The sequence below is a fragment of the Tachypleus tridentatus genome, chromosome 7 (genome assembly GCF_004210375.1).
Source record: "Tachypleus tridentatus isolate NWPU-2018 chromosome 7, ASM421037v1, whole genome shotgun sequence".
Taxonomy (NCBI): domain Eukaryota; kingdom Metazoa; phylum Arthropoda; class Merostomata; order Xiphosura; family Limulidae; genus Tachypleus; species Tachypleus tridentatus.
In genome coordinates, this window is record NC_134831.1 from 78,709,356 (window position 1) to 78,735,767 (window position 26,412).

The following is a 26,412-nucleotide window of genomic DNA, read 5'->3' on the forward strand; positions in this document are numbered from 1 at the left end:
AAGAACCAGTTTTAACATTCTATAATTTCAACTCAATTCTGTGTATTAAATAAAATATTACACTGATGCTTTAGTAAAATCAGATCAGTTTGCACAAGTTAACCTTCATTACATTTCAATAAATTACACATGCCTTGGTTAGGATAGGGTAATTACATTTCTAAGCCTCATATCTTCACACTTCTCTATAAGCACACTGTTTTTGTGTGTATTATTTATGCAAATGTTTGATAACTTCCCCATTCTGGCAAAGTGTTGTTTCATTATAAACAGATTCTAGCACAATTTCTTTTAAATAGTAGGGAAGTGAAATTATTGTCATTTTTATGCTATGGAGAAAATTGTACAAGTCCATAATTTTACTCATTTGTATAAATTGTGTAAAAAAAACACGTAACATGCACTGAAAGGAAAACATGTTTATTCATATCTTCAGCTTTCCAATTCAACAGTCATTAAGATAAGCCTTTATTAGAAACACAATTATTCATGCATAAATCATTAGATCCAAAGAACTTTCCAACTTTAAAGTTCAGCAATGCAATACTCAAAGGTAAATAGAAAATATACAAAAAAGAACATTATATACCTGAGAATGAGCAATATTTAATTGGAATAAAACAGCCCTGGCAATATAATGGATATACTAGGCTTGGTATAAGAATTCTGTATATTTATAAAATAAACTCCAAATACATGTCACCCTGGAATTCCAACATGGTATAAAGGTCATAGTGACTCCATGTGGTGGTAATGATTTAAGGGTTAAACGTAATGGATGGTTTTAAATTAAAATCACAATACTATCAATTTTAAAGAGACAAAATATATGTTTTCTAAATAACAAGACATGGCATGCCAAACGACTTTACAAAGACTTGTTACTTTTATGTAACAGCTTCGTGTAGATCATATATTCCAACTCTTATTAAATACACTATTAAATAGACATTGGCAGCAGCACAACATCTGTCAATCTGTTTATATATATTATTAACAATATACCTATTCCATTTTTTCTAAATTACTAGTATTCAATATACATGAGATATGTATAGAGGGCTCCAAGAACCTTTGTACTAAAAATGTTAAAACATTTTTCCTGTCTAAAAAAGCATTGCAGATAGTACAGGTTTACTCACGTTCAGATGTTATTACCTACCACAATGTTCAGTTTGTTACTAGAAAGACAAGTACCTTCAAATAAAATAAGAACCAGAACTGTATTAATTAGTACCTGATAACAACACCTTTATTACAGTTCCTTGAAAAATTTCATCCCAGATTATTCCAGTACATAATGTACAGTTTATTGTTCAGTGGAGATTCCCAAATATAAATAAACCAATTCCTTTAGCTGACAAAGTTCTCAATTTTAAGTGACATTTGAATATGTGCATTAAAATATTTACAGATAAAGTTTCAACTTCTCTCTCATGTTTTTATAAATATAAAACCATGTAGATACTTTTAATAAATTGACTAATCTATGGCCTATACAAAATTTTCTAACAGGATTGTAATAGTAATGTTTATTAACACCCATAACATTCCCTTCACACCTGTAGTAACCATAATGTAAGAAAACAAAAACATTAAACCTTCAAACCAACAAGTGAAGTTGGAGCCAAGTATAACTTGTCAATTAAAATTAGGTGTATCTCAAGTTTTTGTTTCAGAACTGAATATATTACAAATAATGTTTTGTAGGATTAAATTTTGTAGTTACCATAAAAAGGAGAAACAAAAAGAACTATTATCCTAACACCCACACATTTAAATAGTAATGTATTTTAATTTACTTATCACACAGTAATTCACTGTGTAAGATTTTGAGAAGGCATTAACAAGTAACCTGATTTTGTATTTATTTTGTAAACATGTACAAATGAAATCACTTTATGCACAAGTATAACTGTAAATAACTCGTTTCTTAGCATGTTATATCATAATTATAAGGTGTGTTTTGGTTACTAAGAAAACTCCATTCTTTACACACTAATATTACTCGATAAATCATTTGTCTATGACATAAATTCAAATTTCCTTTGATTAATAATGTCCAAGAGTTGTAAACATATAATTAAGATAACTCACTAAGATACATATTTTTTCTATTTACCAAGAGAGATCAAAATTAGAACTAATGGGACTTTATCCATGATTATAATTACAGGCAGGTTTAGAAGAATTAGCCTTAAAAGGAAATAATATTCAACACAAGGACACACAGTTGCACCTCCTTAAAATCAACATTAAGTACAATATACGTTTTACAACTTTCTGCACTAGACGCTCTCAAGATTTAACCAATTATTGAACCCATTTTGCTAACAAGAAATCAGTATAAATTAGCACAGAATCCTAAATTATGTCCAAGTCACCTAACTATACTTTAAACCTTCCTAATTTAAACTTACATAAAACACACATTTAGATATTCCTGTCTAACAGAAAGCAGGAAGGATTTTTTTAAATTTTACTTTTCTAAAAGAAAAATGGGCAGAATTGTTCAAGTTTCCTTAAAGTGAAGAAAATATTTCAAACTTTCTCTTCCAAAACATGAGGAGATTTAATTATTTTAATCAAATTGGGAAGACTCTGTAAACCTTTCTTTTTAACAGTAAAAATGTTTAGCCTTTCTTTCCATTAACAATATGGGTTAAAAAAATTGATTTTACAATAAAGACAACACTATTTTGTTTTGCTTTTACAACAGAGCCTACTTTAAGAAATTTGACATTCAACACACACAAGGCTTCACTCTCTGTAAAAAAAACACACCAATATTTTGTCAAATAACCTTAAAAGGACAAATACATTTATAAATTTTATTTTAGCTTTTCACTTTAAACAGATAAGGAAATATTGCTTTTATTTCAGCTTATTTTATGATAAACAGCAGGAACTACTTAAACAAAAAGTATGTAATGTTTCACCTGATAAAAATTTCTCATGAGGTACTATTGAAGGATTATTAAAAACTAATCCTAATTTCAGGTTTTTATTATTAATGCTAATAATTTGAGTAAGTAATTCTTTTGAGAAAAAAAACAAAAACATTTTTATCTCTGACATACAATCTAGTAAAATTTCTTATACACCTCCAACCATAGAATATGCATTATTTACATATTTATATAAAGCATAAAAAAGTAATTTTTCTTTCTTTTTTAAAAGAAATCACATTTCAATATTTTTATAGGATGGAGTTCAGCCCAACAACCTGGAAAACACTATTGCAACCTGCAGCTAAATCTCACTTAATACCAGTGAAAATGTTTCTCATAATTGAAATGGCAGAAGAAAAAGAAATACACTAACAGCATTTGTCAACTAAAAATACAAGTTTGTTTTTTAAACTAAAATTATGCTTACCTACTGACAGTGAAATAAGTCTCACTGTCAAGTCTTAGATGCCTTGAAATGCATAAGATACATTGATCTATAATTGCACAGTATTTCTAAAAATGGTTCACATGCACAAAGAATTAAGCTAAATACAATTTCAAGAAGTGCTTCATCAATATGAAACAACATGGCAGAAGTTATAAATTGTTAAGGAAGTTGGTACTTTGATACTTACAACAAGTAAATATTTTAATACTACAATGAAGTAGTTAACTTTACAGTGATGAATCAAACAGGAACTGTTTGGTTTATGCTAACATAATTTACAATATCTCTCTCTGAAAGAAATAATGTAACAATAGTTGACATACCCTATGCAAGAAAGGCAAATGGGTCAGAACCAAATGCCTACTGTTTTCCTTTAAATAATTTCCCTGTGGATCCCAAGAGAACATGCTAAGTTTAGTGACAATGAATCCAGTGGTTTGCCAGTGATAAGAATGCAAGCTTTTAGCAAATAAAGCTTTAGATTACAGGTCACAAACATAGTAGGGCCTGTACAAAATACAATTGAAGAGATTAAATGCTTTAAAAACAAAAAGTGAGAATAATATCAACAAGTTATTTAAAAGAGAGGTTTAAAACTAAACTGCTGAAGGACCTGTATAAAGGTATCAAAAGCTCTGTGAATTTCAGAAACAGCATTTTGTATTGTATGAAAATATTTGCTTTGGTAATATTTCTTAAGATAGCATATACCCTTTGCAGAATGTTATCTGGGTTTGACCTTTTTGTTAGAAACATCTTCATATTACACTTTTTGAATGAAAACAGATTGAAATGGGTGAAAAGTTACGGCACATGTTATGTAACAGAATAACTGTGGCTAATTTACATATTATAAAAATAAAGAAATACAATAAACATGCCTTATATCCCAGATAACTTCTACAGACATGACTGAATTATCTTGAAAATAGGTCCAAACTTTAATGGAATGTGGAAAAAAACCCAAAAGTTAAAGATTCAAAATATGCAATTAACTGTGATAATTTTGGGCTTTTAAAGGGTATATGCTACCTTAAATGCATCAGTATAATTGTTTTTTAGAGGTACATAAACAACTCATGTTATACTGTCCAGAAATAGTTGTTCAGAGTCCCCCATCCTAACAAAACAAATATAACATCAACATTACTTTATACCATTTGATACAGTGATGCCTAATATAATGATTTCTATTAATTATTTTACCTGTCATTATTTGATTATAATTTTAATTTCAAACATAAAATGTCATACATTTGTAAAAATGTTTGTTCATGTTAACAGAGAAAATGAAAAACATCTCTGCAAATGTTTAGATGTTTTCTTTACTTTTATGGTGTAACTTTTATATTCTCAATATACAAATTTAATATAAGATATTTAATGCAAGATTTATGCTAGAACTAAACATTTAAATTTTGTTAGTAAATGTTTTGTAATAGTTAATGATTGTTCTATACTTTGCTTAAGATTTCTTACTGTGGTTATTAAAATTTTAGTTCTAAGATTTAAACCAAATATTTGAGTGTGCTATTTACAAAAAAACAAGCTAGAGCCTTAAGTATATATTCAAACAATGTCCGTTACTTCCTAAGTCACTGGCTTATAAGTTATTGTTTAATCTTATATTTTTGACACTTCTCTCTGATCACTATATTACAAAGTTAAGGAAACATACAAGTAATAACAATACTAATCAATTACCCAGTCTTTTTTGTGAGATTCTACTTGTTTTCACATTTCTGGTGAAAAAAGTAACAAAGGAAAGAACAATTATGAATGTATCAAGACCTCAGCATATTTTTATTTCAAGTGTGTTGAAAAAATCTCAACAAAATAGTTTCCATTTTACTTAATGTTTTTTTTTAAACCACTATCACTGATACATTACTCAGGCTATTTTATTTGGCTAGTTTATTTTGTGTCTTTTCTTAATAATACCAATAGAAAAAGAACATTTAATAATAATACTTCCCCTTTTTACTTGTAATTAAAAAACTGTTTTCAAGCAAAACACTCCACTGTAACAAACAAATTAGATTACCACAAGAAACAGTTTGTTAAAAATAATTTACTTTTAAAGCCTTTAGACAAACATAACTACCTGAAATATATAACTCATCTTTGTATCCTTTATTTCATATAAAATGTTATGTATTTAAAGATAAAAGTATAGCATACATTGTATTAACAATACATAAAACCTTCAAAAAACATACATACATAAATCTACTTCAATAAAATCTATAATTATGACATATTATTCCCTATAAACCAAGAAAGACATTTCAGTAATTACACTGTTAGCAGTTCTAAGAATGGACAATTTGTATGATGCTATGATGCACACCTTTATAAAATACGCCTTCACATTAAAATATTATAAATTCTTTTTCAATACTGTGCTATTGTGTAGAATGAAGAATGCAGTAAATTTTGATGGAAAATACTTTCAAAAGACAAATGGGTATAATTTTTTGTCATATACCCATCTTGATAACAACTTATAGTTAAACATATAAAACACATCCACAAAAAGTACAATTGTCATGTTTCAAATAACTAACATTATATATTATTCCCTATAGAGTTATAAGTTCTCTACTGTACTTTATATATATCACCCTTGACATTGCAAGAGTTAACTGTACAATGAATAACTAAGTTTACCAGAGTATATCCTAGCTCTCATTATTGATCAAACAATGGTTGAACAGGAATTTTAAGATAAATGTTTTTCCCAGTTTTTATAAGCAAAGGAACTAAACAATGAGCTTAACATGGTTCTATTTATTCACAACGAACAACTTACTAGTCATGATACACTTAAAAGTGCATAGCGATAACTTTTAATAACTACTGTTACTACAACAAGGCCTTCATAGAAACCTTTACAAGCTCCAACATTCACTTGGCATTGCTAGTAAAAGTACTTAATGTACTTTTAGGAATCAACGAGTGATTCACACTTCTATCTACATATATAGTGAAGGCTTAACTATTTCACTAAACCGCATGATACTTACAAGGATTGACTAATGATGCTCATTGGCTGGACAACAGTGGTACTTACAAAGGCCATCACTTTCAGTATTATTATAATTTTTAACGAAAATATATACAATTACCTATCGTAGACATAATTTTCAATGTTACTTTGCAGTAGCTTACACAGCTGTGAGATTACAAGTTCACATATAATTTTTCACAATATATTTAATTCAAATAAACTTCATGAATACACACAAAATAAAATTACAAAAACCTAAAACCACAGATATATATACAAACTTACGACAACACGTTTTTCAAATTTTCATAATCACAAAAATATCTTATGGGCTAATAACTATATCTTCAAAAGCTTCACACTAATACTCTGAAAATTACAAAATGTGAAAACATTAAAATATTTTGCACAGACACACAAATTTATTTCTATACATTTAGAATAGTCACAAAACTATTAAGTTGTTTAGAATTTACCTTTAAAACATGTTAGACAATTACCACAAACACTATTTTCAAACAACAGGTAGTACAGTCTGCTGACGATACTTTAAATGCAAGTGTTAATTCAAATGAAAACATTAATATTTCACCTATATTTCTTGATCCCTAAAAGACATCTCCACTAACATTTAGTCTATTCTGAAAAAAAAGGAAAATTAATTACATAGATGACTTCTGCTTAAAAGTTAAAAAACAAAACAAAAAACTTTTAAATACAGAAAACCACAGTAAGTGAACTAAACCTTCATCTAAGTTGCAAAAGAATTCAAGGAACAAAGCACTGCACAGAGGATGACAACTCTAGAATTCTCCCCAGCATTCTGGACAGAAGTTTAGGCTATAGTTAGGCATGTGCATATTTTGTGTGTCTTATAACTTGCAAGAATGTGAAGGTACAATTATTTTTTATCTGATATTCAGTGATAAATTTACAGAATTAATACTTAAAGTCCTCAATAAAGTTAATTATTTCTGACATAAATGTAACAATCATCATTAAAATAGACTTTCGCCCTTCATAACTATATTAACAGTAGTGACGTGCATAGGCAAAGAGGCCTGCGAGTTTTAAGAATAGCGTGTAGGTTAAATATGTTATGCTAAGTAATGAGAGTTTAGCGAAACTGAAAACAGAAGGTGGTAAGTAAGAAAAAAATTATGTGATGATTTCAGGCAACAGATCATTTGTTCTATTTATAATTAGTCAATATTTTTAAACCGATAAAGAATTTTTTATAGCATAGATCCTGACTAGATACGATATGAAAGATTTACAATTTTCCTTGGTTGTATGTTAAAAGAAGAAATCAAATGGAACAAATCTTTAAGAAGACAATCAGACCAGTATACTTACTCTGATTTAATGCTAAGAAACATATGGAGATCTAAAGCATCTCCTTGGCCAAGGTAATGGCCACTCATATTGGCTAGGTATCACACCATTAACATTACGCTCAAAGTACAGGAACAATGGAAACCACCAGAGTTTAGATAAAAAGTTTGTGTGTTCTTCACCCTGTTTGGTCACAAAAAAATATTACAATATTAGTTACATAATATATTCCAAATTTACAATTGTATATGTATATATATACACTAAACAGTAAAAAAACATGAGAAAACACTATGAAAATTTTTAAACCTCCAATGACACAAAGATAAATTGCCTCAGTGAAAACCTAACTGGATAAAACAAAAAACATTACAGAAACTTTACATTTTCAGAGTGAATTTCACAAGCATTACATCAGTTTCAGTCATGTTACATGTTATTGGTTAAGTTTTCTCTTTACACACAGTGATTATGTCCTATTTCAATATAATAAACTAAAAAAAAAAAAAAAATAGTAAGGTTACTATTCATAACATGAACATGCTATAAAGATAAAGCAAAAATATAAGACTTCAAGACTTCAGTGGAAAAAATTAAGTGTTTTTAAACATACACATTTTGACACTCCGCACGCGTGCGTGTGTCTATATACATGAAATTAACCAAACAAGCATAGCCTGAAAGTTCCACCATATTCACATACAAGAAATATTTCACAGACTACATAGGTATATGATTTGAATGTGCATTCAGAGCAGCCTGTGGAAACAGACACAAATACAATAAGTTTTAGAAAAATTAGAATAAACATAAAATACACAGGTTGTAATAAAAATTTAAAAACAAGGAGAGTGGTGTAGCCTGAGCATATATGAACATGAACAGAACACTCCTATAAAGAAAAGTCTTTAGGAAAAAGCCAGGTAAACACATGTATGAGAGTTTGTAAGAAATAAACACCAGACAGATACCTGGAGGGGAAAACTGTACAAAACAAGTTAGGCAAGCAAATGTATAAAAACTTGTGCATGTAGCTAGGCACACATATTTACACAAAACTACAGAAAGAGGTTGTCAGATATTTACACAAGTATCTACAGAGAACCTTGTAGAAAACTACCAGATATTAATGTGTAAATTGTCTCATAATAAACTGCCAATTAGAATTTGTACAGAGGTTTATAGAAAACAGTATGTCAGACAGACAGAGAAACATGTAAAAACAACAGTTGTATATAAACCTTAAGAAAACTGTTGTAAAGATACATGTACAAATCATGTATTAAACCGAAATAATACATGTAGAAATACGTGCATAACAGCCACAGATACATGTAACGAATTTGTTGTAAACATCAAGGCATGTAAAACTCCTTGCAGAAAATACACAAAACAGATGTATCGTAGATAAGAGTCTAGAGGTACAATTCTTTAATGGATTGTTTGTTTTTTGTCTAACTTTACCACAAGGATTTGACCACTTGGATGTCCATCGACAGGTAACTCAAAAGTTGTATCTCTGTACACTTGTTTAAAGTGCACAATGGATATCCTCTCCTCAAAGCAAGATGTAGCTTTTACAGAAAAAAAAGAAGGAAATACTGAAAACATGTCTTCAATTCTTTATACCTAAAAGCTGTCAAAAACCCTTGTAGAAGATAACATAACCAGAAACAAAGTTGAGAATAAAAATTGTGATCCAGAAGATGCAATTTATTTTGTTAATAAACACAACAAAAGTGTTGAGGAAATGATCACTGTAGTTTCAGCTTAACTTTAACTAGTAGTGACTGGATTGTTTTTAGGTCTGTGTAGTTTCAGCTTAAGTTCAACAGTGACTGGATTGTTTTTAACCTGTTGCTTTTACATTTTAGGAATCATGAGGTTACTTTTTCTTTCTTTCAAAATAATATCTATTAGTCAAGCCAACATACTCATGTCCATAGTTAAAAGGAATTTTATAACAAGCCACAATAAAAATCTTTTAACTCTACATGACCAAGACAACATCCACAAGGACAAATGAACAACTTAAATTGAATTGACTATATATAGAGCTAGCTTCCACCTTTTAAATGTATTTGTGCTTGAACTTATTAAGGCTACAAGAAACTAAGATAAAATCCAGCTCTTATGCATCAGAATACTGCTTTTTTATATATCAGATGCTATTTCATCTAACCGTAATAAAGAGCACATAACGGAAGACTTACTTTCAGAGATGGATTATTTGCTAATGTATGGTACATCCAGAAAACTCTTGTGGTCACAAAATAAGCTATAACAACATCAACAGTGTAATGACCTCTTGAAAGTAGTACCATGAAGATTCCCGTAACACTTGCTGCCCACACAAGCCAGTGAAGAAACCAACAGCGTCGAGGAGTGTCTTCAGAAATAAATTAGTTAGACCTTAGCATCATTTCATTCATCTGCATTTACTATATCAGCTTGTTTTAGATTCAGTAGAACATTTTAATAGAATTACAAAAGTTTATATGAAAGAATTCATGGTTAAATATCATGCTAATGTATAAACATACTTAAGTAATTTTTGCCAAAATTGATCTTTCAATTGGGAGGTTTATTACCTACAAGTTAATCAAAAAATATTGTGAGACATCTAAAATAATAAAAAAATTTTGTGGAATAAAATCAAAAGAAACAGCACAAAAGTGATAAACAAATATGTTTCCACAAAATGTTTTCCTTGATTAATGTACTCCAGGTCACTCAACTGTTACTCTCTAAAATGAAAAATCTTAGCTAAAACTTTTTATTGTAACTTATTAAAGGACTTGCTTTTAAATAAATCTTTATACAATCTTTTATTCTTAATTGAAGATGTTTATTATAATGTATTGCTACAAATTAATTACTATCATGTCTCCAATTCCAAAATAAATGATCAAAGTTAAACTCCTAGGATAGCAGTAAAACATACTATCAATCACTTAAGAGAAATATTAACCAGCTCCTCATGAGCCATTGGGGAGAATTTCTGTTGAAAAAACAAACAAATCGAATCCAGTTTTTTTTTCTTCATTTGAACTGAAATTTTTGGGCATTTTTACTGACTAAAAAAAGGTATTTCCTGCATTCTTAAAGCCCAAGCACAATAAACATAGAAGTCTCCAAATAACACCAGATGTATTCAGAAACTGTTTGAAACCACTTTGGTAGATATTGTGCAGCAAGCCAAGTACAATATTATGCCCAAAGCTGCTTTCAAAAATTTTCTTGTCTGCTCATCCCACTGCTGTCTATCGTGATATTTCGACCTTCCCTGCTAAATTCACAGGTGAAATCATTCTTATCTCATTTGAAAGCTAAACATTAAAGGTTGGCAACTGCTTGATTAATGATGCTGAGAACATAGCTTTACTGATATATAATGAATTTATTCCCAGCAGGTAGACTTTAGTACTAGCAGGTATGGAGAGACTTGAGGATGCTGTATTTCACTTAAAAATTTATAAATTAATAAATGAAAACTTGTCTCAAAGTTGCCTCAAATACATATATCCAAAAGCATCCTGTTTGGGAGTTTCAAGGTTGATTGTACATTTAATATTCAACAATTTTTAATGTAAAGACACCCCTTAGCTCCTGAGGGGCATGTTAAGAAATTAAACAGTTTTAAATTATACTTGATATAAACAACTAACACTCCTGTATCACAAGATAGGCCATGGTCAAAATAACCGTGTGGCCACTGTAGATGTAATCTCCACAAAATGTGTGTCGTCCATTTATAGAGAGTCCAAATCCACCAAGCATGTGAAGCACTCGTCCAAACACAAGACCAGCAGAAGTCTTATTAACCTAAAGTCACATTTCAAAACAAAAAGTTCTATCAAACTTTTATTTGATAACCATCTGAACAAATTTAGTGGCTTCAATTAATAGTATTTTAGATTATTCCAACTACTGAAGCCTCATGAAAATATCATATGAATGTAACAGACTATCAAGCATCAAATGTCACTAATCACCGAGCTCTAGGTATTAGGATATAACTTTATTAGAAATTATATATACTTATTTAAACTAGAAATAACAGTATTAAAAGTGAATTGGAAGTTAGTTTTTTACTGTTATATCAGTTCATGGTACTTTTCAGTAACAAACATTTACAATAAACCATATGCTAAATTATCATTATTTCAATCATAGTTCAATTCCAATTTCAGGTTTTTAAAAAAACTTTTACAAGCACACAAAAAATAATTTAATATATCTACATCTAACTCAAAATCAAGTTTATTTCAGTATCTTGACAATAAAAAAATAATCTTACACTAACAGCCAGTATATCAACATGCTCAAGTGCACATATCGAAGAAACTACCACAATCAGTTGCATACCACAGAAGAAGTATAAGGGGGTGGTTTGCCCAAGATGAAGGCCAGGAGGGAGTACCATGGGAGGAGTTAAAATACCAGTATATATTTCCAAATCAAATGAAAAATTTGCCAATGTAACAAAAAAACTTTAAAGTTTTCAAACTATAACAAAAGCTTAATGTTAGTTTCCACTATAAAATAATTTTTTATTTTTATTGGATATACAAAACTTATACACTGTTGGCCAAAATCTTAAGGCCAATGAATATAAATAAAAAATATGCATTTTGCGTTGTTAGACTCAACCACTTATTTGAGTAGAGCTTCGAAAGATGAAAATAACAAAAGGGAAAATAAAAATAAAAACCTTTTTTACATTTAATAGGGAAGATATGAACACAATGAAATTAGCCTAAATACTAGCTGGTGAAAAGTTTAAGACCATACCAAAAAGAAGTCCTAAACAGGGTAGGAAATGCCCAACAAGAGGTCTCAGTAGTGAGTTTCATGACCATCATTGCGAATAACTTCAAACATCTGTTTGGCATGGTCGATATAAGCACTTGCAGAAGGTTGGCTGGAATGTTATTCCAAGTGGTGAAGATTGCTTCACGAAGATCATGTACTGTTTGGAATTGATGTACATTTCTATAGACTACCCTTGCCATCCACCCCCAAACATTTTCAATGGTGTTCAGTTTGAGTGAACACACTGGATGGTCCAAAAGAATCACATTATTCACCATGAAAAAGTCCTTTGTCCTGTGGGCATTGTGGATTGTAGTATTGTCCTACTGAAAGATCCAGTCATTTCCACATAAACAAGGGCCTTCAGTCAATAAGGATGCTCTCCCAACATGCCAATGTAACCAGCTGCTATTTGATGCCCCTGTATAACCTGAAGCTCCATTATTCCATGGAAGGAAAAAGCACCCCAGATCACGATGGAACCTCCTCCACTGTGTTGTGTAGAAAATATCTCTGTTGGGATATCATTATTGTACCAGTAACGTTGGAAGCCATCTGGACCATCCAGGTTAATTTTTTCTCTTAGAGAACAAAACCTTTGTCCGCTCTTCTACGTCCCATGTTTGGGTGCTTCTCAGCAAAGTTTAACTGAGCTGTTTCATGGTGTGGAAGAAAGTTTGGCCTTTGAAGACGATTACGGTTTTTAAAGCCTTTCTCTCGTAGATGCCGTCTTATTGTTCTTGAGCTGCATTATGTGTCCATAAGGGCCTTAATCTGGTTAGACAATCGGCCGGTGTCTTACCAGACAACCCGTCGAATTCTCCTGCCCAATGCAGCCAAAATTTTCTTGGGCCATCCACTTGAAATTCTCGTTCCGTATCCCTCAGGGTCTTTTAAGAAATTTGCAACAGCAGTTTTACTACACCCAATCTCACCTGTAATGGCACGTTGAGAGAGACCTTGCTTTTACAGCTCGACAATTATGTCACATTCAAACTCTGTCAACTTTTACCCAATGTAACACAGGAGATATCAGTGGGAGATGTTAACAATGCTAATGCTTGAACTCAAATAACTTAATTTTGTTATGTGTTTACCAATTAAATCTTTGTTTCAGTATGATCTTAAACTTTTGACCAGCTAGTATTTAGGCTAATTTCATAGTGTTCACATTTTCCCTATTAAATGCTAAAAAAGTTTTTTATTCATATTTTCCCTTTTCTTATTTTCATCTTTCAAAGCTCTATTCAAATAATTGGTTGAGTATAACAATGCAAAATGCATATTTTTTCTTTATATTCATTGGATTTAAGATTTTGGCCAGAAGTGTAAATGAAAAATTAAATATTTGGTAAAAATTACATTAAAAGGTGAAATTTATTGATGTTTTAGTCATCAGTTTGTTGAGCAGCGCCAGCTGGCTGTAACTGACATTAGAAGTCTTGTTCACTTGATGCTGACAACATTAAGTGCAATAGGACAAAGTCTTCAAGATACTGAGCCTGGTGAACCTGAGGGCAAATACAAGAGATGTCTTCATAAGAAGATTCAAGTGAGAGTGTAAGGACTGGGGCATGGCAATTCATCTTCTAAAAGCAGTGAAACTAGTGAAGAGGAAAAAGACACCAGCAGAAATCGACATCAACAGGAAGACTGATGAAGAACAGGAGACAGATTTTCAAATTATTCTACTGTCACTGCCTGGCCAATCCTAGTTCCAAATGACTTGAGAGTTGATCTTATTAAGAGGAAAAGTGAACCCTTCCAAAATAGGGATGAAACTTTCAGAGCAGCTCAAAAACAATGAGAGAAATCCAAAGGTAAGCGTCGAAAGGTGACCACTACATGGTTCTAAGACTCTGTCAAATTTCAAGAAAGTTTTTGTTTTTCTTGCATACTATTTGCTTCTTGATGACAAATTAATTATAACATCCAGCTTGCCACTGGGTTTCAAGCATGGTGGAAGCTAAACCCAAAGGTGTCTGATCATGAGGCTTCTATGCAGCATCTCTTATGCCAAGAGAAATGAGATACCTTTGGAACAGGATTGAAGCTTCAAAACACCATTGATCAAGTCAACCAAGCAGCAATGCAAAAGAAGAGAAAGAAATGGAGGGATATTTTACATCATCTCTTGGATGTAACCTTCTTTGTATCTCTCCAGAATCTTCTTTTTTGTGATCATGACAAGGACATATCATCAAGAAACAAAGAAAACTTTGTGGAAATGGTAGATTGGCTGTTAAATTATGATCCAGTTTTGAAAGAACATAATCAACAGTTATGAAATATTAAAAATATGCTAAGCATTTTCATATTCTAGTGATCAGAATATTAAAAAAAAATTTCCCCATAACATATTTAAAAAGAAATCCCACAGAAGTTAATGGTTTCCTAATTTGAGAACATATTTCCAAAAGATGCTCACCTATCCACACAGAAAACATATTCTTAATAAGTTTCTCTCCAAGAGATTTTCATGCCACTGGCTTTGAGATAATTCCCACCTAAATTCGAATGTTTAAAGTAACCTGCACTGGTGCATAACCAGATCAACATACTACAATAACCTCCCCACCAAAAGAGTGGCATTCTCCATGTGCAGTATCCTCATCCAGCTTTTTCATCTGATACAACTTCATTATTTGACAAAGCAAAAAAACAGGTGCAAAAGGAGTGGGGAGGTTAGGGGAGAATGTGTATATCTATAGGATATACATTTTTCAGATAAGAAAAATGTTAACTTTCAAGACAACATCCCACCTCTTCACACAGAAGAGCTAGAATCTGATGGAGGGACAGATGCAAATTTTATACCTTGAGCATCTTTCAGAAAGTCCCTGAAGGGAAATTCCAGGTAGTGTGACATCCAATAGCAGGAACTCCATAGGGATACACCTGTGAGAGATCCCAACTGGTCTTGAACTGGGTGTACATTTCACCCAGAAAGCAATGTTAGGAGAGACAAAATTCACAAGTGTTGCACGGATGGGTGGAATTCTAAGATGAACAACGGAGCAACTACAAACACAAGCAGTTGATGAACTAATATGTGTAGTGTAATTAGTATGTGATCAGATTGTACAGTGTATGCTCACCTTGACTTTAGTGGACAGACTCTAGCTGTAGGAGAAGGACACATCAGCTGCTTAAGATGTGTCCTGTACTACACAAACAGTGTCACCAGCACCCTATTTTCCACTGTATTGTGCCAAATCCACCCAACAAGGAATTCTCCACCTTTCACCATCAACCTGGCTAGGAACTGGTAAGTGGCAAAGATTCATTGTGTTTTACTTAGAAATTAGAAGGATTTGTATTGGAGAGACTAAAAATGTCTTTTACTGAAGACAACATAATGAGCAACTATGAAACCCTATGTTTAAAAGCCTTTGAACACAAGGTAGAAAAGTGACTAACCACTTCCCCAGTGCTGGCTTTCTCCCATGATATTCCATGGAGTGGTATGGATCAAGTAATTCAGAAATTGTATTGTATACCACAATGATACCTCTAATGGTCTTGCCAACCAAACAATCTTTACAGCAGGCATTGGTACAACCAGGACAGAGGGTCTGAGCACTTTCCACTACTCCTGGCCTGAAGCAACTTTAGGAAAACAGACATACCCTGGAAAGCAGCACCAGCCACCTGGCAGAATCCAAGAATGATCAAAAGAGCCCTAAAAAGAAAAATGTACATATCCTTCTCAAAATTGGTATGTAAGTGTAGTGATGAGCAGTGATTGGAATGAATTAAAATACTGCAGGAGATGAAATAGCTAAATGATGAAGATAAAGAGAGATGGAAGTGTAAGTAGATCAATCCATATTTCAACTTGAAAAAGTACCACCCAAAGGCCAGTGAGAATGAGATGCAAGAAACTGGGAAAGTTGATGAATCTAAAGCAAAAAAATGTAAAAGGACAATATAATCACATACCCAAGCAGCCAAAGTATTAGGAAGAAAGGTCTGATTGGGATAGAGGAAGGTGAATAAATGATGAAAGAAGCACTAATTGGCATAAACATTCAAAAGACAACAATAAGAGAGAAGGAGATGAAAGAATACAACAACTAAAACACAGCCCATGAAAGTGTGTGAAAACAGCTGATATGAACAAATGATGAGGAACTGGAGACCAAAAAATAAAATGTTTCAAGTTGACAGCAGCAAATGGTATGATGAGAGGAATGCCCAACTGAGATTAAGTCCAACAAAACCGAAGTAGATAAACTACACAGTGAAGAGAACCCACATACAGCAAGAGGTGAATCACTGACAAGTTCAGACTTATGCACATGTCTATTCACAAAATGAATCCAGTGCAAAAAAACCAAAATAGCACAGATATAGCACTTGGAAAAAAGTGTCTTGGAAAAGGTACACCTCTAAAGGTTAAAATAAACAAGAATCATGGAATACATGAAGTGGATCCTGACCAACAAATTCACGAGATGAGGGAGAAAATGTTCAATAGACAATGAAAAGATAAAGGATGTAGATTGATTATGCCCCCAAAATCCACACACCCTAAGCCATTTAGTTATTCAGAAATGCCCTCTCCAATCTGACAGAGAAACAATGGAGATCTAGCCAGGGACAGAAAAGAAAGTTCCGATGTGGTGTGCATGGTCAAGGTATCAAAACAAAACCTTGTAAAGATGAGAAAAAAAAATAAAAGTAAAATCAAGGACAAGAGATCCAGAGAAGGATATCACTGGTTCAACAATTACCATGCAGCCAAGAAGAATTAGTGTAGAAGCAAAGGCAGAATTCCCAAAATAAAAAGAAAGTTGTGTGCAGGGTGAAAAGGAAAAACATACCAAATATACAACACATTCCATTGTTCATAAACTAAGTGATGAAGCCTGAGTCCAGCTGAGATGAGAGTAAAAAAAACATTCAGATTAACCAAATATAGAGTGGAGCATATGAAAAAGAGTTGGAAGACGTGATAAGCAAGTCCAACCATGCATAGTACCACAGAAGAATGCAAGTGTGAGAGAGAAGTTTTCCTAGAATGGACAAAGATAAGTCAATTATTGATGTAAATAGTTAGACCAGTCTCAATACATGAACAAGGCAGCATTAAGGAAAGAATGAAAGAGCAGACACAAAGCCAAAAGGAAGAGTATGGCACTGGAAGACCCAACCTTATGAACAAAATAAAGAAAAGGTTTAGAAGACGAAATGATAAAAATGTGGAAAAAGGGGTCTGAAACACTGACCATGGTCCTGCACAACATATGTAGAATAACCACTGGGGAGAAAAGATACCCTCCACAAAAAAATGAAGGATGATAAAGAAAGTGGTAGAAAGATGACAGAACCCAACCTTATTGGGAACAAAAAATAGTAAACCTTGGTGGAAGGGTTAATATCTGTTAGTAGTATTCTCAACCAAGAAACTTGAGACCACATCTTCAAATCATTGATGACAATGGAAAACAGAAGTATATGAAATATAACAAAAATGGGAAAAGATAGGAGGAGAAATGAAATGAAAGGATAGGCTCCGGGTGAAAACCTGAATAACACATTTGATGAATGAAAACAGAGACCACAAGTTGATGAAAAAAAGACAAATGGATCCCAACAGGGCCAGAGCTAACACAGTAGTCACTGATAAGATATGCAACAACCTCAAAAGGATAAAGCTGAGAAACCAAGTTGGAAAGATTCAAGACAAATTTATCAGACCTAGTTAAAGGAACAGAATGTTGAGGAAACAAGACAAGAAACAATAGCAGACAATAAGAACTGATGTCTAGATGCAACTGTCTGGATTTCTAGTGGGTCAGAAACTCCATCAAAGACCTCTGGACAAAGATATTAGTGTGAAATATAGATAAATTTATTAGGAGAGCAACATGTCCCAACAGCAGGACAACCAAGTAAGAAGGGGTAGAATGGAAGAATTATGACTCAATGTAATAATAAAAAAAAAATCTCAAAGAAAATACCCACCTGGAGCACAATCAAGTGCCCTGTCAGAAGGTCAAGTAATGTAGAAGAGGGTTAAGAAAGGCAAAGCATGAAAGACAGGCACCACAAAGGAAAATAGAAGGGGTCCACAATCCAGAAAGAGAAAAGAAAGTCAAAAGAGTACAAACTGAGGAACAGCTATAAGTCAGTAAGTCAGGATGAAACAGTCAAGTAGACTAGGAGGAGGAAACACATTAGTACAGGTGTATAGTTAATTAAGAAACAAGACCTTATAAACCCAAAAACCAGATGAAAAATGGGAAAACAGAGTGGAAAGAAAAAGAAAAGATCATATTTGTGAAATCACATTAAGAAAGAAAATATAAAAGTGAAGATAGTCCTCCATAAATAAAGCCATGCCCAGAGTAAACTCTAATGGGGAAATAGCAAGTCAAATGACCATCATCCTGATTATGTTGGATTTGGAAAAAAGAACAATGGTGAAATGGACAAGAAAAGGAAGCACACTATGTATGAAAGGACCCACAACATGTGGAACAATTGCTGTCATTTGTTTTAGACAGCTCAAAGGAAAATAATGGAGTTATCTCAAGTCTCAAGTGCATAGGAAAAGTTACTGCACTGAGTGGTTGTGTTACCCTCCTATTGGTGGAAGGTTATTGTCACATGATGACATCATCATGCACTAGAACAGTTCACATTAAGCATGTAAGTTTAAGTGGGAGTAAGCTCAGGAAAAGTGGCACAGAAATATCTTAACCAGACACAAGAGAAATATGGCTGTTCTGTTCAAAAGGGTGAGGTATCATTATACGTCATGACAAAAACAACAGAAAAGACTCACCATGCAAGAAAAATAATCTACTTAACTGCATTAAAATTCATATAATTTTTATGTAAACATACAACATATAATACATAAATTATGTATATATGCACATGCATCCTCATTAAGTATGTCTCAGAGTTTACTGAGTAGCAACTTTATCCTCTTATAGAACAGAAAACCATTCCTTATTAAACCCCTAAAATGTGTAAAACAAATATTTTCCAAAGACCTTCTGAAGCAAAAAATAAAAATGTACTTAACTTTTTTTTTTTGCTTTTAAATCTATAACAAAACTAGTTTTAGACCCTAGCCTTTATGATGAAGTTATAGAAATTAGGTTACCTTAACCAGAACTATTAAAACATTTATTAAATAAAATGAAATTCTCATTTTTTTGTAATAATTTACTTCCAATAAAAGAAAAATCTTAAATTTGCTTGCAAATACAACATTATTACCTTTGGCGAGCAATAATATGTTGTGCTTGCTACTGGTACTTGTGTTACAAACATCGTAATGCTACGCATAAAGTACAACAGGCCCATAATTAGGAAGACTCTTCTTAATATGATAAATCTGAAATAATAAAATAAGAAAGGTTAAACTTTGTATGTTAAAAAAACATTTAATTCTAGGCTTACATTCATTTCACTTAGTTACTAATATAAAACATCGCAAAAGGTCACACATATCGCCATACAAAAGCCGATCTCTCATAGATACTCACTGAAACTGAAGATTACACAAAAACAAGGATAAAATGATTATCAGTACTTTTATCACTTGTAGAATTTATTATTACTAGTCCTTTGAAGTGACGAAATATTTTGTTACTTAATGAACACACATTTCTTGGATAAGGAACATTTTTAATCTATACTAACACACTGATTTTTCTTTTGTCACATCTTAAACTGAGAAAATTTTCAGCCTGTTAGCTTACATACCGAATATGTTTCTTAATTGTATTTTGTTACAAGTGAAACTAACTGTATTGCTTAATTTCTGTAAAAATAAAATAAAATACTGTTGTATATCTTAACACTTGAGTTTGGCACTTAGAAAATTAATAACTTGAAAATTTTATTTTAATATTAACCTTTAGTTATTTTAACCCTCAATCTATATTATCTATATTGTACAACCAAAAACAAAATGAACAAAAAAATTTTAAGAATTTGTTCTGAGAGATAAGTAATTGTGTTAAACATACTAATTTCACTTACCTACTTCTATGTATAAAAATTATAAACAAAGTTAACCACACAGCTACTACAATTATCTCTTCAGATACGTCCAAAGCCCAGTCAGCAGGTGGGAACAAATCAAAGAAAATGTCTGGTAGAGGAGGATATTTTGTACGGTCTGGCATTCTTTCATGCACAATTGAAAGGCAGGTTAGGTTTAAGACTAGATTCAAGGACATGAAAGTAAAAGCAAGAAATGTTTTCCATTTTTCAGAGGGAAACCTTCCTTCTTCTCTGTCAAATGATGTTAAACTAATCCTAACATCATCTCCTGTATCACTTGAATCTCCACTCATCTTCTTTCTGATTAAACTGTTTTCTAAGCAATCAATCTCTGTTCTTATACAGTCACAGTCGACTTTATTGGTCATAATTCTAACAAAACTGATCTTAGCAGTTAGAGGTTCCTGTCCTCAACAGTTTGAAAACATTTTTTAAAACTGGCCAGTTCCTCTTCTTGGACAAATTGTTTTGGTTTTAATCATTGTCTGATGAGAAAAAAAAATGTGCCTATCATGAATCAATAAAACAATTTTATAGTAGTTTTCATCAACTTAAATAACTATTTATTAAGAAGTATTATACCGTTTTCTTACTGTAATTACCAGCTAAAGTTATAAATCACCAGAATATCTGCAGATGGATTAAAAACTTTAATAATATAAGAAACACACACATGAATATTTAAATTACTGCTTATAGTTTTATATTTCCAATGCTTCTAAGCAACAAAACACTTTTAAACATTTATAAGTTACTTATATGCATAAATAACGATTATAACATGTTAATAGATTTTTACCTCTGATTTTATCAATCCCCAATACACTGAAAGTTAAGTTAATTTTCAATTACTAGGACATTAAAACTTGTTTTACTTTCTTACTTTGATACTACTGAATGCCACACAACTAAACACTTTAAGACAAAGCCAGTACTTTATGTAGGTTAGCTTAGTTATATAGTTCACCATATCTAGTAAAATACGACCTAAACAGGTTATGTAATTAAACATATGGAATTTGTCAAACTTGCTTACTGTATATACATTAAAGTTACTGCGATAAATATGAAAAAACAAAAAACAATTAGCAGCAACGAACCTAATGTGACATTAAGAATAAGCAAATGGCAACAGATGAATTAAATTCCACTGCATTTTGTGAATATGACAAAACTAAAGATGTGTGTGTTTATGAGCCATTTAGAGGCATTAAAACTTCTTTACCCTATACAGGTAATGAAGAAAGAAAAACATCAAATGTGGGAAATGACTGAAGGATTTAAAAAAGAAAATTAATCTTTAACATGCAGGGGATACAGTAGTAAAAGTGACTTAAAAAATGTTAGAAATAGCACTGTTAGAACTAGAAGTTGATTTAAATTGTACTGAGCAGGTTTTGTTAGGTAAACAATTTGAGTCTAGCTTGTGCAGATGAAGGACTATGAAAGGAAAGAAATAGAGAGGGGTGGTTATGGAAAACTAAAGAAGTTACTGCTTTAGATCATTCTTTGGTATTGCATTTGGATAGTATAATCTATGGTGTAAATAAGAAAAAAACAAATTATGCTATTCAGGATAAGGGGTGGAGAACATAACTGATGGAGCAAGTGACATAATAAAAGGGTGTAGTAGAAGTGCAGTTTTTGTTGTGCATATATAGGGAAGGATATGCCAGAGAAGCTAATTGATAAATACAGGGTTTGATTATGACATTTAAAGAAAAGGGCCAAAATTCATTCTCTCAGAAATGCTTCCATAACATAATTGTGGAGACAAGATTATAAGTAGGTCACTAGGGTTGAATGCCAGGCTCAGGTTAATATGGACAAGTAGATTAACTGGTTGGACTTGTGTGATCACATCAAAGGAAGAGAAAGCTTTATGTAATAAATGGTTTACAATAAATAGGGTAAGGGACTAACATGTTAGCAAAAGGTATTAATTCAGCCGTAAGGGCAACTTTAAAGTTGGAATAAATAGTAGTGAGGGCCTGGATAAACTAACTGAAAAAAATGTGGGAAAAAATATGGTAGTTTTAAAATAAAGCTAAATTGTTACTGTTGTAATGCTAAAAATACAATAAATAAAACAGTAAGCACAAGTCAGAGAATTTTAATAAAATGGGACTAACTAAAACTTGATTAAATATAAACAATTTTGATGACAAATATCTTTGAAATACATGGTTATAAGTTAATATGGACAGAGTAATAAAGAAAGTAAAGAGTGACTGTGCGTAACTTGCAAAGTTCCATCCAGTTCAATTTGAAGATATCAATAATAACAGCATGGAGACAATCTGTCTGGGTTTCTATTAGTAGAAATATGGGGAGAAGATTTATTTATCACAAACCACAAATAACTGATAAAATGAATGATAAACTTTTCAATGATATTATGATGTTAGCTGTTATTAATGCTACAATTATGGGGATTTTAATTCCAGAAACAAATATTATGGAATTTTAAGAGTGAAAACATAAGGAAAACAGGTTTTTATAAACAATTCAGGAAGGCTTTCTTCATCATTTGGTTAGGGTACCTACTTGGAAAAATGTTTAGATATACTGTTAACTTCCAATGTATAAATAATTGAAAGAGTTGGAGACGAGAGATCATCTACGTGTAAGTGATCATTTCCTAATTAGGGTTAACGTTCAGCCAGCTATGTAAGTGGATAAGGAGGAATGATATAAATTTTAAAAAGAGCAAATTTTGAAGGGATGCAAAAAATTATCTGTGTGAAACAAGTAACTGAATTAAATAGAGATACCAAATGTAGAAAATTTATAAATGTTCAAAACAGACATTCCTAATAGAAATTAAATGATGGTTGAGAATAAAAGACCACGTTAGTTCACAAAGAAATAAAAATAAGAAAAAGCATTACAAATTTAAGAAGTTTAAATTGACTATTTTAACAGAAGGTTAAGAGAATTACACAAGATCCAAAGAACTGGTCAAATGGGGCATTGGGAAATTGAAGTGTGTGCAAAGAAGGTTATCAGAAACTATAAAAAATTAACAGTAGGATTTTTTTTAAGCATTAAAGGTCAAACAAACTTACTATGACCTTTAATGGGATGATATAGAAAGACTCTTTTCTGATAATTATGAGTTGGCCAAGTTTCTAAATTCTACTTTCTTTTACTTCTTACTAGTGAAGATTTAAATAAGCTTTCTTATCTTGAATAGTTGCTAGACGGAAACATTACCAAACACAGAGGCATCACAAGGCACAGGTACACAAGACCCTTGCCCTGATTCTATGTGATAGTGCCCCAAATCTCCATCTGGTGTCTTGAAAAATCAAAATAGAAAGCCATGATCAATATCATACTGAAACACCAAAAATTCCCTCACCTATGGACTTGAGCCCCACAATTTTTAAGCACCTAGTGATACCTCTGATCAAATAAGATAATAGTTCTAAGCTTGTTAAACAAAAAAAACAGTTTAATTAGCACCATTTCTCCTTGGCTATATAATACTTCTCTAGGTGTTTTGAATGATATTAAAAATTGGATCTGTTAGCCACCTGCTACTATTTTTTTTTGCAAATTCTAGAATAACAGATAGGTGCCAGAAGATTTGAAATGGTTAATGTTATTCCTCATTTAAGGAAAATGAGGAAAACTGTTTCCATAATTATAGGCCTATTAGCCTTACAGAAGTACTTGGGAAAGTATTTGAAAATTTCATAAAAGGTGCTTTAAAAAGTTATCTATTTCAAAGCAATGTGCTATTGCTAATAGCAGGTAAATATGATATTAGGGTTTATCTACAAAAATATAAGGTCTCCTTTGGAGTATTATGATCAGCAATGGGCTCCTTACCTGAAGAAGAGCATAGAAATGAAATGGTTCAGAAAATGGCTACTAGGATTATACCTTTCATGAAAAGATTGTCATACAAAGACAAGATCTAAATTATTTTCTCTTGAAAAGGAAATGTGATTGAGATGTTTAGCATCATTAAGGAAACTGATACTTTAAATATATCAGCTTTTTTAACATGAATGGAGAGAATGGTAAAGCTAGTGTACACAAATAAATTTTGGTAGGGTAGGACTCATTTTCAATAAATATAATTTTGTTTCTAACACAGAAGTTGGGTCTTTGAGACATTTCCATCAGATGTGATGTATGTAGCAAACTTAAAGGAGTTTAAAGGAAGGCTTGATAAACACTTAAATAATAAGGGCTGCATTTGATTTTTTAAGTATATTTGAGTTTGGTTTTGTGCATGGACCAGCAGCTTTGTTTCTGGCCTTAAATATTATGCTATCATGATTCCTACACTACAAAACTTTATTTTCAAAAAGATGAAGATAATAAAATATTATACTTGTTATAGTTAATCATTATGCACAAGTTTATTGTTTTTAAGAATAATAAAGTCTGTACATTCAAACCTTTCTTTGAAAGGTGTGACATGAAACATGTCCTTATACTGAAGAGTTCAAGTTCATACTCACTATATCTGAGACACTGAGTGCAAGTTATAGACAAGATTTATGTCTAAACATAACACAGATGGTAAGTCACTATTATCACTAAAGCTTTAAATAACATTTTAATACCTTTCCATAACACACTGCAATCACACTCCTTTAATTAAAACTCATTTACTTTATTATAATTATTTGTTTCATCTCATATTTCATTTAATCTTTTGTAGCTTAAACTGATGGTGACAATAAACACTCAATAGTAGAAATTTTGTTTCTTATAATACATTCTACATTTAATGGTGAGAATAGTAATCCACGGCAACACAAATGTAAAATCTGACAGGTTAGAAGTAATCTTGAACTCAAACAGTTTTCCTTTTAAACAAAATGGCTGGTCTTTAGAGTGGACTGCTTTCAGATGTGGTAGATACAGTAATTTTAAGGGAAGACTTACATGATCAGGGTCAATTTAATTTTTTTTTCAGTGTATTGGACAGCCTTGTTGGTCTAACAGATTTCTCATTGTTTTCCTTTAAATACTACATTATGTTAAACCTTTTACTCACCTTGTTGCTTTCTCAAACAGCTTATTTATTTGTTGTTCTAAGTCTTCTTAATTTAAGAAAGGTGGTGCTAATCATTTAAGAAAGCCAAAACACGAAATATTTTATCCTAGAAACGAAACTATTTTTCTCTACTCTTACCAACAAATTGCTGTAACCATATTCTTTTACCCATTGATGTAATTCGACTTAAAGTTATATCTAATTTTTAAAGTTCCAGCGTTGAAAAATGTGTCATACGTGAAACCCTCACACAGAATCCATGGCCATGTGACATTTTGTCACCACACCCCACCCCTTCAGAGCCAAAGCATAACATATTTTTAATGATCTTTTACACACGAACTAAATTCTAATTTAAGGTTACAGTATGTACTAACACTACTCACAGTAACATTGAAACTATATGAAAGGGGTAATAAATTAGTGCTAATATTAGCACTTAGTGACATACAATGCTAATAATACAAATTATTTTAGTGCTACTTCTACGTATTAATAGCAGTAATGAGTGCTCAGCCTTCTCAAGGAATAAGACAAGGTAGAACTAGGAAGTATGACACTAGGTTTGAAAAAACTGACAATGACAATCCTCTAAAATCAAAACATCATCCGGTTAAAAATATCTAATCATAAGTATATTATTTTGTTTTATATTTTATTATGAAACTTACCTTAACTCACATCAAATATATAACAAATAGTAATACTAAAACCAAACTACGTTACATAGTCCAAGTTACAGACTTCAGTATGTTACGCTCTTAAAAACTTAATCACTCCGACTTTCAATCAACGCTCTCTGAAA

At 31.7% G+C, this 26,412-nt stretch overlaps 1 protein-coding gene across 4 annotated transcripts; it reads right to left on the reverse strand.

Annotated features, from left to right (window-relative positions):
• Positions 1–404: 404 nt before the first annotated feature.
• Positions 405–26,412, reverse strand: LOC143256041 (phosphatidylcholine:ceramide cholinephosphotransferase 2-like). 4 transcript variants are annotated; one of them, XM_076512647.1, is made up of 7 exons: positions 26,279–26,412; positions 20,564–21,072; positions 19,796–19,913; positions 11,413–11,569; positions 9,958–10,133; positions 7,766–7,927; positions 405–7,050 (listed from the first exon to the last, which is right to left on the reverse strand). In XM_076512647.1, the coding sequence occupies exons 2-6, from the start codon at positions 20,953–20,955 to the stop codon at positions 7,778–7,780; spliced, it is 993 nt and encodes a 330-aa protein (XP_076368762.1). In that variant the 5' UTR covers positions 20,956–21,072; positions 26,279–26,412; the 3' UTR covers positions 405–7,050; positions 7,766–7,777. The 4 variants fall into 4 exon arrangements, with proteins under 4 accessions (XP_076368762.1, XP_076368764.1, XP_076368765.1 ...); XM_076512649.1 differs by lacking the exon at positions 26,279–26,412 and adding an exon at positions 25,994–26,198; XM_076512650.1 differs by lacking the exon at positions 26,279–26,412 and adding an exon at positions 25,746–25,975.

Excerpts from the sequence above, each read along its gene's own strand:
- LOC143256041 (XM_076512647.1), bottom strand. The coding sequence starts at position 20,955 with ATGACCAATAAAGTCGACTGTGACTGTATAAGAACAGAGATTGATTGC. Across the intron at positions 19,914-20,563 it reads ATTTTTATACATAGAAGTAG|ATTTATCATATTAAGAAGAG; the intron begins GTAAGTGAAATT and ends TTATTATTTCAG. Across the intron at positions 7,928-9,957 it reads CAAATAATCCATCTCTGAAA|GGTGAAGAACACACAAACTT; the intron begins GTAAGTCTTCCG and ends GTGACCAAACAG.